The sequence below is a fragment of the Lissotriton helveticus genome, chromosome 2_1, assembly GCF_964261635.1.
Source record: "Lissotriton helveticus chromosome 2_1, aLisHel1.1, whole genome shotgun sequence".
In the NCBI taxonomy this organism is placed as follows: domain Eukaryota; kingdom Metazoa; phylum Chordata; class Amphibia; order Caudata; family Salamandridae; genus Lissotriton; species Lissotriton helveticus.
Genome location: NC_136059.1, coordinates 118999528 through 119013630, shown reverse-complemented (window position 1 = coordinate 119013630; position 14103 = coordinate 118999528). Strand labels below are relative to the sequence as shown.

Genomic DNA, 14103 nt, shown 5'->3' with positions numbered 1-14103 from the left:
TCCTTACCTCCACCCCTCCACGTGTGGTAAGCGCACCCGCTGCTTGCTGGTCCATCTTAGGCCAAGGCTGTTCTTTCGAAACCTGCTCATTACCTTAAGTAAATGGCATGTGGTCGAAGATGCACAAATCCAGTATTTAAACAGTCCCCTAAGATACAATGTTCTGCTCCTGCCAGCGAAGCCTGTTCTTCAAGGCAACGCGCTGGGGGCAGTGATGGGAGCTGACACCTGGGGTGCGAGAGGAGTGGGAGGGGTTGTACTTATCTGTTGAGGCTGCAGCACAGAACTTGCAGTGCTGAGAGATGAAAACAGGGGGCTGGGGTCGGTGGTACCCATCTGTGCAGCCCTGAAGTTGCAGGGATGGGAGCTGCGACCTGGGGGTTGAAGGGGTGGGTGGGTGGGTGTTTGGGGGTCAGTGGTACCCACCTGTGCAGCCCTGAACTTGCAGTGATGGGAGCTGAAACCTGGAGGGAGGGGGGGGGGGGTCGGTGGTACCCATCTGTGCAGCCCTGAAGTTGCAGGGATGGGAGCCGACACCTGGGGGTTGAAAGGGTGTTTGGGTGTTGGGGGGGGGGGGGGGGGTGGGGTCGGTGGTACCCATCTGTGCAGCCCGCAAGTTGCAGGGATGGAAGCTGACACCTGGGGTGGAGGGATGGAGTGGGTGGGTGGGTCGGTGGTACCCGTCTGTGTAGTCTGCATCACAGAACTTGCAGTGATGGGAGCTGAAACCTGGAGAGGGGTGGGTGGGTCGGTGGTACCCATCTGTGCAGGCTGAAACAGAACTTGCAGTGATGGGAGCTGAAACCTGGAGAGGGGTGGGTGGGTCGGTGGTACCCATCTGTGCAGGCTGAAACAGAACTTGCAGTGATGGGAGCTGAAACCCGGAGGGATGGGGTTGGGGAGGGGTCGGTGGTACCCATCTGTGCAGCCCTGAAGTTGCAGCGATGGGAGCTGACACCTGGGGGTTGAGGGGTGGGTGGGTGTGGGGGTCGTTGGTACCCATCTGTGCAGCCCTGAAGTTGCAGGGATGGGAGCCGACACCTGGGGTTTGAAGGGGTGGGTGGGTGTTTGGGTGTGGGGGGGGGGGGGTCGGTGGTACCCATCTGTGCAGCCCGCAAGTTGCAGGGATGGAAGCTGACACCTGGGGTGGAGGGATGGAGTGGGTGGGTGGGTCGGTGGTACCCGTCTGTGTAGTCTGCATCACAGAACTTGCAGTGATGGGAGCTGAAACCTGGAGAGGGGTGGGTGGGTCGGTGGTACCCATCTGTGCAGGCTGAAACAGAACTTGCAGTGATGGGAGCTGAAACCCGGAGGGATGGGGTTGGGGAGGGGTCGGTGGTACCCATCTGTGCAGCCCTGAAGTTGCAGCGATGGGAGCTGACACCTGGGGGTTGAGGGGTGGGTGGGTGTGGGGGGTCGTTGGTACCCATCTGTGCAGCCCTGAACCTGCAGTGATGGGAGCCGACACCTGGGGGTTGAAAGGGTGTTTGGGTGTTGGGGGGGGGGGGGTGGGGTCGGTGGTACCCATCTGTGCAGCCCGCAAGTTGCAGGGATGGAAGCTGACACCTGGGGTGGAGGGATGGAGTGGGTGGGTGGGTCGGTGGTACCCGTCTGTGTAGTCTGCATCACAGAACTTGCAGTGATGGGAGCTGAAACCTGGAGAGGGGTGGGTGGGTCGGTGGTACCCATCTGTGCAGGCTGAAACAGAACTTGCAGTGATGGGAGCTGAAACCTGGAGAGGGGTGGGTGGGTCGGTGGTACCCATCTGTGCAGGCTGAAACAGAACTTGCAGTGATGGGAGCTGAAACCCGGAGGGATGGGGTTGGGGAGGGGTCGGTGGTACCCATCTGTGCAGCCCTGAAGTTGCAGCGATGGGAGCTGACACCTGGGGGTTGAGGGGTGGGTGGGTGTGGGGGTCGTTGGTACCCATCTGTGCAGCCCTGAAGTTGCAGGGATGGGAGCCGACACCTGGGGTTTGAAGGGGTGGGTGGGTGTTTGGGTGTGGGGGGGGGGGGGGGTCGGTGGTACCCATCTGTGCAGCCCGCAAGTTGCAGGGATGGAAGCTGACACCTGGGGTGGAGGGATGGAGTGGGTGGGTGGGTCGGTGGTACCCGTCTGTGTAGTCTGCATCACAGAACTTGCAGTGATGGGAGCTGAAACCTGGAGAGGGGTGGGTGGGTCGGTGGTACCCATCTGTGCAGGCTGAAACAGAACTTGCAGTGATGGGAGCTGAAACCCGGAGGGATGGGGTTGGGGAGGGGTCGGTGGTACCCATCTGTGCAGCCCTGAAGTTGCAGCGATGGGAGCTGACACCTGGGGGTTGAGGGGTGGGTGGGTGTGGGGGGTCGTTGGTACCCATCTGTGCAGCCCTGAACCTGCAGTGATGGGAGCTGAAACCCGAGCAGGCCTCTCCGTGCCCCGAGCGGCCTGGACCCGAAGCACTCCGATTAGCCCGGGAGACAGCTGAGCTTAGGCTGTTGCTAGGCGACAGCAGCACATCATGGGTCCTGGATCCCTCCTCCTCCGCCGCCCGCCCCTCGGTGCGAAGCATCAATTACTGATGCAGAGCCGGCAGGGAGCAGCGCCTGGACCCGGAGACGGGAGCTGATGTCATCCGGGCCGGGGCGCAGGACGGGCCTGGGCTGGCACTCTCGGGGTCCCCCCTCTGCTGACCGGCCGATGAAGGGAGGAGGGGGCGGCCATTTGCACGTCTGTGTTGTGCTTGAGTGTGCTAACCTGTCTCTCTGCTCTCTCCCTTCTCTTCTGCCCTCCCTCCCTCGCTCTCTGCCACCATGAAGCAGGCCCCGACGACACGCAAGGTACCGCTGCATGGATGGATGCATGGATGGATGGATGGATGGATGGATGCTGCCTGCCGCTGCGCGCCTCCCGTGCGCTGCGTTAGTTCAGGGCGCTGAGCATGGAGCCGCTTTGTGTGCATTGCCTGTCGCCGCGTCATGCCGCCTGGCACCCGTGGGTTCGGTTCTGCCATCCTGTGAGTTCATCCGCATTTCATGTGTCGTGCTGTGCGTGCCTCGGTGCATGAGCGTCGCTGCCCCGGCGCTAGAGGGCACTGCGCCCTGCGGTGCTTGCCAGCCTTGAGGGGGCGCCCTTGAACCCTTGCCTCGGGTGGCATGACGGTGCAGGGTGGTGGCCGTCCGGTGCGCCGAGTGCCCTCCAGGGCCCAGGATGCGCTGCAGTATTCCCGCCGCGCTGCGCCTTCATGACGCAGTGAGGTCCAGGCCGGCCCTCAGATGCGTTCAGTAAGGAGGACGAAAACCCAAATCTGTAAGGAAACGGTGCTCGGGCTCTGTTCAGCCAGTGCATTCATTCCCAGGTGTATTCGTGGCGCTTCACTTTGGAGCAGTATTTATAGATTGATTCATTCATTCGGATTCCAGACAATCGGGCGCTGCGTTAATTGATGACATGTTTGTTAACTTGCTGCAAGTATTCCGTTCTGTACACACACCAATGGCACGTGGCGGTGACCTCACTCTGTTTCTGCGTGGGGTTTACGCACCGCACGTAGGAGGGTCCCGGCCACGACCACGTGTTTGACTCGGGCACTGCGGGCAGCCTTTTGTGTTCTTCGAAGGGTGGAAGAAGTATAGTACTTTATTGTTTCTTTAGCCCGAAGCCCTAAAAAAAAGGTAAAATATGACGCATTTGACGTTATTATTTGAGAGAAAATGTTGGCGATGAAGAGGCAGCAAATTATTTTTAATACATTTTGAGCACAGAGGCTAGGGATTTCGGTGCTAAACTTCTCACAGCATTGGATTGGCAGATATGTAGTCAGCAACCCATTTACGTTTTTCATTAATCTCACATCCTTTCATGTGTGAAAATGACAGCAGGAAAAATGCATAAAAAATCAGGTGTGAAATAGACTTTTTCACTCTAAAACCCATGTTTATGCTGGTGCCTTCGCTGTATGAAGCTGAAAGTAAGCATCAAGTGGTAGATGAATCGTAAATGGGTGTTTAAAAGGCTGTGCTCAAATAAGTCCTGTTTTAATGTGTACATGGAAACTCGTGTCGTTTGTGAGTGGGTGTTTATGTTCAATGTATGTGCAGCTCAGAGCAGTCACGGGTATATTTTCAGATCTTCTCTATTTCGGAGGGATAGGGAGATTCAGATAGGTGTGTGGGGGGGGGGACTGGCTGTGTGTGTAGGATGGCAGTAAATGTGCGGAGGGAGTGCTCTCGGGGATACCCTAGTGCAGAGGTCTTCAAACTTTTTGATGCCGAGACCCCCTTGTAAAACCTTTTTAGGCGTAAGGACCCCCTTACGACAAAAGATTCTAGAAACTGGTACTCCTCATCATCAACAACTATCGACAACCATAAATGCGCCTGTTAGACCTCATCACATCCATCCATCCATCATTCATCCACCCACACTTTCACACATCCATCCATCCTTCATCCATCCACCCTTTCATCCTTCCATCCATACGTCCATCCTTTACCTATCCACCCATCTATTCATCCACCCACCTTTTCACACATCCATCCATCATTCATCCATGCAACCTTTTACCCATCCATCCATACATACATCCTTCATCCATCCACCCTTTCATCCTTCCATCCATACATCCATCCACCATTTCACCTATCCATCCTTCATCCATCCACCCTTTCATTATTCCATCCATACATCCATCCACCCTTTCATCCATACATCCATCCTTCATCCACCCACCCTTTCATCCATCCACCCATCATTCATCCCCCCACCTTTTCACACATCCATCCATGCATCCATCATTCATCCATGCAACCTTTTATCCACCCATACATCCATCCTTCATCCATCTACCTTTTTGTCCTTCCATCCATACATACATCCTTCATCCATCCACCCTTTCATCCATCCATCCTTCATCCATCCACCTACCCTTTCATCCATCCATCCATCCATCCATTGATCCATCCACCCATCATTCATCCCCCACCTTTTCACACATCCATCCATACATCCATCCTTCATCCAGCCACCCTTTCATCCACCCATTCACCCATCATTCATCCACCCACCTTTTCACACATCCATTATTCATCCATGCAACCTTTTTATCCATCCATACATCCATCCTTCATCCATCTACCTTTTTGTCCTTCCATCCATACATACATCCTTCATCCATCCACCCTTTCATCCATCCATCCTTCATCCATCCACCCACCCTTTCATCCATCCATCCATCATTCATCCATGCAACCTTGTATCCATCCATACATCCTTCATCCATCTACCCTTTTGTCCATCCATCCATACATACATCCTTCATCCATCCACCCTTTCATCCATCCATCCACCCACCTTTTCACACATCCATCCATCCTTCATCCATCCATCCACCCTTTCATCTTTACATCCATCCACTCATCATTCATCCACCCACCTTTTCACACATCCATCAATTCATCCTTACATCCACCCATCCATCCTTCATCCTTCCTTCCATCCATCCATCCATCCACCCATCCATCCACCCACCCTTCATCCTTCCAGTCACACATACATTCATCCTTCATCCACCCATTATTCATCCACCCACCTTTTCTATGCCTCTCTCATGGGGGTGGGGTCAGTATCTCTGCGTCTTCTTCCTTCTTCTTCCTCTCTCATGGGAGGGCATCTCTGTGCTTCCCTGCTTGGGGGGGGGGGGAGCAGACAGGCTGTATAAACACCTCACCGTGAAGAACAGTCTCAGGCACATTTCTCCTGCACAGGCGCCAGGTATGAGGGCTCGTGGGACTTGAACCAATGACTGTAATGTCCTTCTGCTGTTTACTATGTGTGTTTGTAAAGCGCTCTGATACCTACGGGTTAAGCTAGCGCTATATAAAACGTTAAAAATACAAATAAACCCCACAGCTAAGTCCATTGATTGAACTCAAAGGGCTACAGCCTCCTCCCCCAGACCCCCCCCTGCACTCCCCAGCACGTGTAAGTGAGCCCGGCTGAAACAGCTTCGGGACACACAGAAAGGCACACCCGAGTACTTCACAGGTCTTCAGAAGACCTTTACTTGTTAATGAGGCGTGAATTAGGCCTCCGCCGTGATCACCCGGCCTCAATCAGCCTGACGCCAGGAACTGCTGCACGCTCCAACAGAATCTGCGACCCCCTTCCCAGGACTCCACGACCCCCCTGGGGGTCGCGCCCCACAGATTGAAGACCTCTGCCCTAGTGAGAGCCTGTCTCATTGGATGCATATATAGGCCACCCCTGTAAAGTGAGCAGCTGTGGAACAACTGCGCTGAAGCCGTTTGTATTCATTCAAAGTGGAGCGACTGGTGATGGTCAGGAGTTCACCTGTGACCGATGCCCGGTGCTAGGAGCCTGAACGGCCTAGAGATGAGCCGTTGGCGCAACCCAAGGGACTCGCTCACGGGATCTACCACTTTACTTCCACGGTGTCATAGTGGTGTAGACATCAATGTGTGCAGCTACTCTGCTCTAGCGATCAATGAACCGAGAGCATCACACAGGATGAGGCTCAGACTTTAACCTTGAGATAACATAGCGAAGTCGCGGATCTTCTCAAGAAGATGAATTCTGGAGGGCGGAGGGGCTGCTTGATAGTGTGTGCTCCGACGCTTGGTCTCCTGTTGTATGAGTGTGTGGGACCATCCTCTTGACTAACATTAGTAGATAGTTAATGGAGAGGCTTACACTGGAAGGACTAAGGGAATGTGCTTCACTATTATGTTGTGTTTCTTTGGGGGTTCAGGGCTTTACAAATTACTTTTCAAATCGCCCCCTCAATGTGGACCCTTGGCTAGAGTGTGGGTCTGCAGAGTTCATTCTGGTGGCTACTTGAAAAGACCCACCCCCCCACCCAGTAGCCATGTCATTTTACCTAGTGTAATACCACATGTGTCCTAATAATTAAGCTCATTCCTATTGGGGATATTGTTTTATATTGTTGATTCCCTAATCAAAAAAATGTTTTGACATTTTAAATTGTGCTCCCAGTGGAAGAACTTTTTCAGGGGCCCTCTACTTTGACTATCTACTAACCATTAGTACTGAGGATGGTCTTGCACATTCTTACAACAGGAGACCGAAACGCTGACACGCACTCTACTACTTTTATTTAAATCAGTTCACCCTGGGACATACTCTATGCTAAGGTGAAACGCTCTCCAGGAATGTTCCTTGTATTAAGAGTGGATTGCACGCTTCTGTCTCAGTGAATCAATGTATGGAAATATGTACAACTAACCTGCTGGATTGATAGGTGTTTCTTGTTTATAGAACCCCTTGGTACCTCTTGCTTTAATATGGGCCAACTGATCGTAATGACAAACCTTCTACGCATGTTTCATCATGTATTGTTCTCTTCTTTGCATTAACCTACAATGTCAGACTTAGGACTGATTTTAGTGAATTTTATTCAGAGTGTTATAGATCTCTAAGCGCATACTTTTTTAATTACAGTATTTTGTTCTAACGGATCCCCTTGCTGGCCATTTGCTTTCGTTTGTATTAGTCCCAAGCTGACCAGGGGTTCCAGGTCGCCCTCCTCTTTTTTTGTTGCATGATTCTTTAGAATCAAGAGAGCCGCCGGAGAAGACCCTTCTATGGTAGGAGAGTAGAAGCGAGAAGTAAGCAGTTGTTACTGTAATGTGTTTTGGGATTGTTTTATGTAAAAATGGGGTTCTTCCACATTCCATTATTGAGACCCAGTTTCCAGGAGTAACTTCAGATCAGTGTGTGGTTGAGACCCCGCTGCCTACATTGTCGAGATAACCAGCACTATGACCCTTCTTAGATTGATCTTGTGCAGCCATTGAGCTAATGGCTCCTCATCCAGGGAGTTGATGCCCTGGGGTAAAACATGACATTTGAGCACTCCTGAGAGAGCCCCAGAGCTTCGAAGACTTGTCGAATGTTTTCGAGCGAATCTTCATGAAACTTTCCACTCAGATTGAAATGGGTAAAATTGCACAGTCTTTATTCTATTTCGGAGTTTACGTTGTCATAATTCGCGTTGCTGGTGTAGTTTCTTGTGACCCTCCCCCCCCCACTCTCCCCCGCACCTCCTCCCACCTTTCAAACTTTTTATCTTGGATCCAAATGTGGGTCCTTCCCTGAGCACAGAGCCTAGATGCCCATGGAAACCAGCAGCATGCACTTGGCATTCCAGTCGTTGCCTGTTGCTTTTACAGTCCGCTTGAAAGGAGAGCTGGGGGCTGCTGGCTGACAGCACAGGCTGCGAAGCTTCGAAATACTGGACAGCAAAGAAACTGTGCAGGGGAATAATGGGGCCCAGAAGGCGTTGGCTTGTTGTGCGTGGGAACACGAACATTGGGACCCAGGTTCAACTTTTTCCACACTACTGAACTATTAGCCTTTATTTGTTCCATTGGCACTTTTTTACTCCTCTTGGAATCGTTTTTTTATTAGGACTGATTTGTTCATTTTATTCCTTTCACAGGCCCCCTTCTGAGCATGTCGGACAGATGTAGTCTCGTTTGTTCATATAGTTTGTATAGCTCGCACTGTATATGGCAGTATAAGAACATTTATGTAGCATATAACTGCACAATCTGGCTTGGCTCTGGATGCCGGTCTTAGGCCTGAAGAAGGGAAGAGAAGTTGGACATGAATGTTTCTTTGAGAAAGCTTCTAACAGTGTAACTCACGGGAGTGACCATAGCTTGGCTCGGATTGAATACGCGTATCTTCGCCATAGTGTATAGGCTGAAATTTGAATGGAGTTTAGGCAGCGAGCTTCTTATCCATTCAATTTTCGAAGCTTTATTCGACAGCATGTCATAAAAGCAAATCAGAATGGAGAGAACGTGTGGTTTTTTTGGTTAGTCCTGCCCTTGGTAAGGCTCAGCTGCAGAATGGTACCAGAACCAATCCAAGAGCTGACTGTGAAGCTGACATTAAAAGACCTTCAATTTTGAATGTAAGCGGTTTCCCTAAGGGGTGAGAAGGGTGGACCATCGTTTTTTACAAGGAGGCACATATGTGCCTGTACACAGTTTGTTTCGTTTTTCAAGATGATTTCTAGATTAATTGGGCATCGCGGCGAGAGATACCTTGATGACAGCGTTGAGCTGCATCCTGCTTCCGTGGGCCTCGCCTTCCATCACTGCAGCGGGCCAGTACGGAGCCCTCATTGAAAACTCAGACTTCCACCATTCTCTGGATGTCCTTCAGATAAGACTGGACAAGAGACTGTTGCTCCACATGAAGCCTAAAGAGGCTTTTAGATTTATTTTAAAGAGGCAGATGCCGTGGACACCTTAAGGTGGGCCATGCAGGAGAGTTCATCAGGAGGAAGGCACAGGAGATATTGCTAATTTTAATTTGTTTTCACCTTTGATATTGAAAGAAAGTGACCCAATAAAGGGTCCTTCCTGATACGTCAGCAACAATCTGCAACCAGTGGTCCTATAACCTCTCTCTGGTGGCAAGAGGTGCAGCAGCACCACTGGGTCAGTCACACCATCATCAGCGCGAAGCTCTGCGCTGTTGTTTGTATAGTGGTACAAAAGGGGGTGGTGATGGACAGAGCATCTGAACCAATCAAACACTCACACCCAGTCAACAGATCTGGGTTTAATCCATCACCGTTCTTTAGCCCACTCTGCCACCCCAGTTCAGACATGGCCATATGCAAATCAGTCTGACCCTGTGCCTCATGGGAACAGTCCAGCCCAAACTGCCAAGCCATGCCTTCCCTGGACCGGAAACAAGCTTTCTAGAACCGGTTTCTGGCATTACAGCAGTTGTTTGTATAGTGGTCATTATTTCTAGCCTCAGCAGGTTTATTTGTTCATAGAGACGCACAAGATGACGTTGATCCCTTCCTGCCACCAAACATATTTTAGAAAGTTTCAGAGGAAAGCGATCAGTGGACACATTTTATAAACATGTCATCAGGACCTGGTGTGGCAGAAGTGTGTGTGTATATGTGTGTGTGTGTGTGTGTGTAGGAGGATCAGAATAAGTGTGTTTAGCTTCTTAAGCCCATGATGTGGATGCCCAAATGAGATTTCAGGAGCTGGGGGGCTGTCGTGGTGCTGTTACTGCCTCCTCTACATCACACTTCTTCCTGGAACCACTAGTTGGTTTCCCTGGGTTGGGAGAGCGACAGGCAGGGTGAGTAGCTGCTTGTCCTGGAGGTGAGTGGGTCCGAGCCAGTCCAAAGGATCTTCAATGGCTGTTTTCACCGCACAGGGTGTCGCAGCATGCATCTCCTTTTAACTGGCGCTCCTTTAGATGTCTGCTCTGTTCTGACCTATTTTGTGTCTTTTTATTCGGTAAGCCAGCTGATTGACGTGAGGGTGTTGCTACAGTCCAGGCCTGGGTTGACTAGGGCTGCAACTAACATTAGATGGTTTCCAGGTGACATCAAGGACAGGGTTTGTTGACTTAACATGTTTTATCAGCCAGACTGAGCACGGTGAGTTACTTTCTTGAGGGATGGTGGTTCTTGAATAAGTATTTTTGATACAGCAAACATTAGGCACATTATTCCTATAAAGAGTTTTATTGTATTAAAATCTGTAAACACAACTTCGAAGAGTGATCATTTGTTCCCACATGGTTACGAGGAGGCGAGGAGGTTCATACATTCTTTAATATAGTAATTGGAGACTTGGCAGAGTAGCATGGGGCAACACTCTGGGTTTGGTACCAGTTGACCGTGGTCAGAAATAAAGGATTTGAAAATCCTAGAGTGGTTGTAACATTGGCCTTTAATTGGTAGCAGTGTTAGAGAATGTTCTTGCTATTCCCTTGTATTGATGGCAGCTCGGAGATCTTCAAGAATCAGCATGCTGAAGCGGCCTGTGTGTGATTGCAGCACATCACCCCAAACTCATGAAGCAACGCTTTCTGAAGAGGGTGAGCAATGTTCAGGGAATAGCACACTTCTGGGCAGGCCGTCTGTAGTTTGCAACACTCTTTTAAGTTTGTTTAGTGGCCCGAATGTGCCATGTAGCAAAGGAATATATCCACAACTTTTGTGATGGCATTCTCACTCTGTTGAGAAGCGGTTTAATGGAGAAGAAGTGTTGGGCTTACCATTCTCAAAGTTCTTTGTCTGCTGTGTTTTGAAGGCATAAGATTATTTATTTTATTTTTGGTTTGAGTGAGACCGTGCATTTATGTTACACCTTTTTGAGATTGGTGGGAAGTGGAGAACATGAATACGTTTCGTATCGGGAATGGAAGTGAATACTGAATGCTATCATATCATATAATGAGAAAATGCTCTCCGATACAATAGGGGCTCTTGCATCGAATTCCATAACGGAGGCTGCCACATTTATCCAGGAAGTTTCTGGAGGAAGGAATTGAATTGAAAAGACACGCGCATTTTATGTTCGCAGCGCGACCTGGATACTAACGATACACGCTTTGTGTATATTGACTAAGAATTGCACTGAGAGCGACTCCGAAAATTTTAATAGCTGTGTGTGAATTGTGTTTTAATTTGCACGGATGCACTTTAATTTTTAAATACTGTATTGCACTCTACTCACAGACCTCTTTGTGGCGATCCTTGCCGCCTCTGCTACCTCGGTCCACCGCAAGCGCTAGGCTTGATTGTAGTGGAGGGTGCAGGGCGCTACCTTCTTCCGGGTTCCCTCCCGGTGCCGGGCATCGATTGGTTGAGAGTGTGGGGAGGCGGTGCTGAACGCTAGCACGGCCTCTACAAAACATGATGACACCTAACACGCGCAGCGGTGACGCGCAGCATCCGCGCCGAAGACACGCCAAAGACTAGCCCGTCTGTGCCCGTCCGAGTCAGGACGGGGCACGGGGCAGAGGGCTATGTCTCCCAGGCAAGGACTACACAGGTAATGTCGTCTGACCATCTGAAAGCACTGCGCCCTGTGAAGCATGGCGACTGCACTTTACTCGTAATTCCCCATACTGGAAATGCAACCTGCCCTAACTGCAGTCTCACACAATCTAATTTCCAACCCTATCCCGATCGCAGATTCAGACATAGAAAACGCCATAAGCAATCCTGTCCCATTGATAGAAACTTTCTGTTCTATAGTATCAATTGTCGCTCCTTAACCAAACACAAGTTGGACATTTTCAATCTGTTATTAGATGATAAACCAAGTGCATTATTCCTGACAGAAACTTGGTTACATGAGGGGTCCGGCCCGGATGTGGCCACGGCTCTTCCATCCAACTATGCGATTGTCAGAAAGGACAGAACTCTCAAAACTGGTGGCGGAATTGCTATTATTTATAACAAAGCACTTAAATGTACTTTTGAACCGGTAGACATCCCTGACTGTGAAGCCGCATTTTTTAAAATTAGTTTGAACCCCAACTTCACGTTATCTGGCATCCTAATGTACCGGCCCCCCGGAAATGGCACTCAATGGGCCTCCAAGTTAGCTAACCATATCACACCCTTCCACTTGGCGTCAAAAAACTTTTCTCTTATTGGAGACCTAAATCTACACTTTGAGGACCAATCGAACACGTCTTGCATTAACCTGCTAGAAGATCTGACAGCGTTAAACATCAGTCTCCTAAACTCAGGATCTACCCATCAGGCAGGACACTTGCTCGATCCATTATTTTTTCATCTCCCAGAACTTACCTGGCAGGATACCACTCCTGTTTGCTGGTCTGACCATTATTTGATCAAATTTAATCTTAAACCACCTGCCATCTCCTTTGCTCAATCTGTGTTCCCTGCCCCATCTAGAAAAAATTGGAAATCCTTAGACATTTCAAAATTTAATACAGCACTCAGCAATAATCCACCCAATAAAGGCCATTGTATGGAAAATATTGTAACAGCTACCCAACAATGGCTCAGCAAGGCGGCAGAGACTTGCCTACCTACACCTCAAAATAAGGGCAATAGACATCGTCCCCCAGTCCCGTGGTTCAATGACTCACTCAAAAGGGAAAAAACTAAATGTAAGGTACTTGAAAGACAGTGGCGAAAGGACTTCTCTCCCGAAAATAAAAGGAAGTACCAAATCGCAAGAAACCTATACCACACTACATGCAAGAAGGCACGCGCCTTGCATGTCTCTAATACCATCACGGAAGCCGTAAACAAAGCAGAAACACTGTTTAATACGGTTAAAGATCTAGCAGGGGCTCAAACTACAGCTCTTACCCACCCACTTAATGAGAGACAATGTCAAGATCTCGCTCAATTCTTTTCCGATAAAATAGAAAATCTAATCGTTGAAATTAACAGCAACAAAATTGACACTGCCTCTCAGGAGGACTTGGAGTCCACTCCTAGTATAAACCAGACCTTAGAACACTGGCCGTCCATCACAATAGATACTCTAAAATCCATCCTCAAGACCATCAAATCTGGCTCTCCATGCGACCCTATTCCCATTAATATAATGAAACTATTGGACACCCCGGCCCTTGAAATTATTGTGAACACTCTAAATTCGTCCCTGGAACTCGCTACAGTACCGACTCTTTGGAAGCATACCATGGTGACCCCACTTTTAAAGAAACCAACAGCAGACCCTGAAATATTGGCTAACTACAGGCCCATCTCACTTCTCCCAGCTTTTTCCAAATGTCTGGAGAGACACGGGCCCTAACTCTCTTTTCCGAAAAAAATTCCCTCTTCCATCCGACTCAATCGGGATTCCAAGCCGGCTTCTCCACGGAAACCGCTCTGCAGGAGTTACCGAAACCATTCGGAAACTCATCGACGACGGTCAAACGGTTGCGCTTATTCTTCTCGACTTAAGCGCAACCTTTGACACTGTGTCGCACAAAAAGTTGCTCACCACGTTAGAAAAAAACGGGATCCGTGGCGATGCCTTGAAATGGATTAGATCCTTTCTGGACCAATGGACGTTCCAAATTGCATCATCCATTGCGTGCTCTAAACCTTTCAACTCCCCCCATGGAGTGCCGCAGGGCTCTATCCTCAGCCCCCTGTTTTTTAACCTTTATCTTAGACTCCTGGCGGATCTAGTGGAGAAATCAGGACTTACCCTTATGACATACGCAGATGATTCACAGATTATCTTCTCGCTGTCAGAAGCTTGTCCACTATCTCCGTCCCTTCTTAAACAAGGTCTCCTGAACATCTTTAGCTGGATG

At 49.7% G+C, this 14103-nt stretch overlaps 1 protein-coding gene across 9 annotated transcripts in view; it reads left to right on the top strand.

Annotated features, from left to right (window-relative positions):
- The window catches only part of DCTN1 (dynactin subunit 1), a 669529-nt gene that overhangs the window by 363546 nt on the left and 291880 nt on the right, over positions 1 to 14103 (top strand). For 3 of the 9 annotated variants that reach the window (XM_078674584.1, XM_078674587.1, XM_078674590.1), the window contains one exon: positions 2799 to 2819. The exons of the other annotated variants lie outside the window; for them this stretch is intronic. In XM_078674584.1, the coding sequence (XP_078530710.1) occupies positions 2799 to 2819 (21 nt within the window). The remainder of the gene's footprint in view (positions 1 to 2798; positions 2820 to 14103) is intronic. 9 annotated transcript variants of the gene reach the window in all.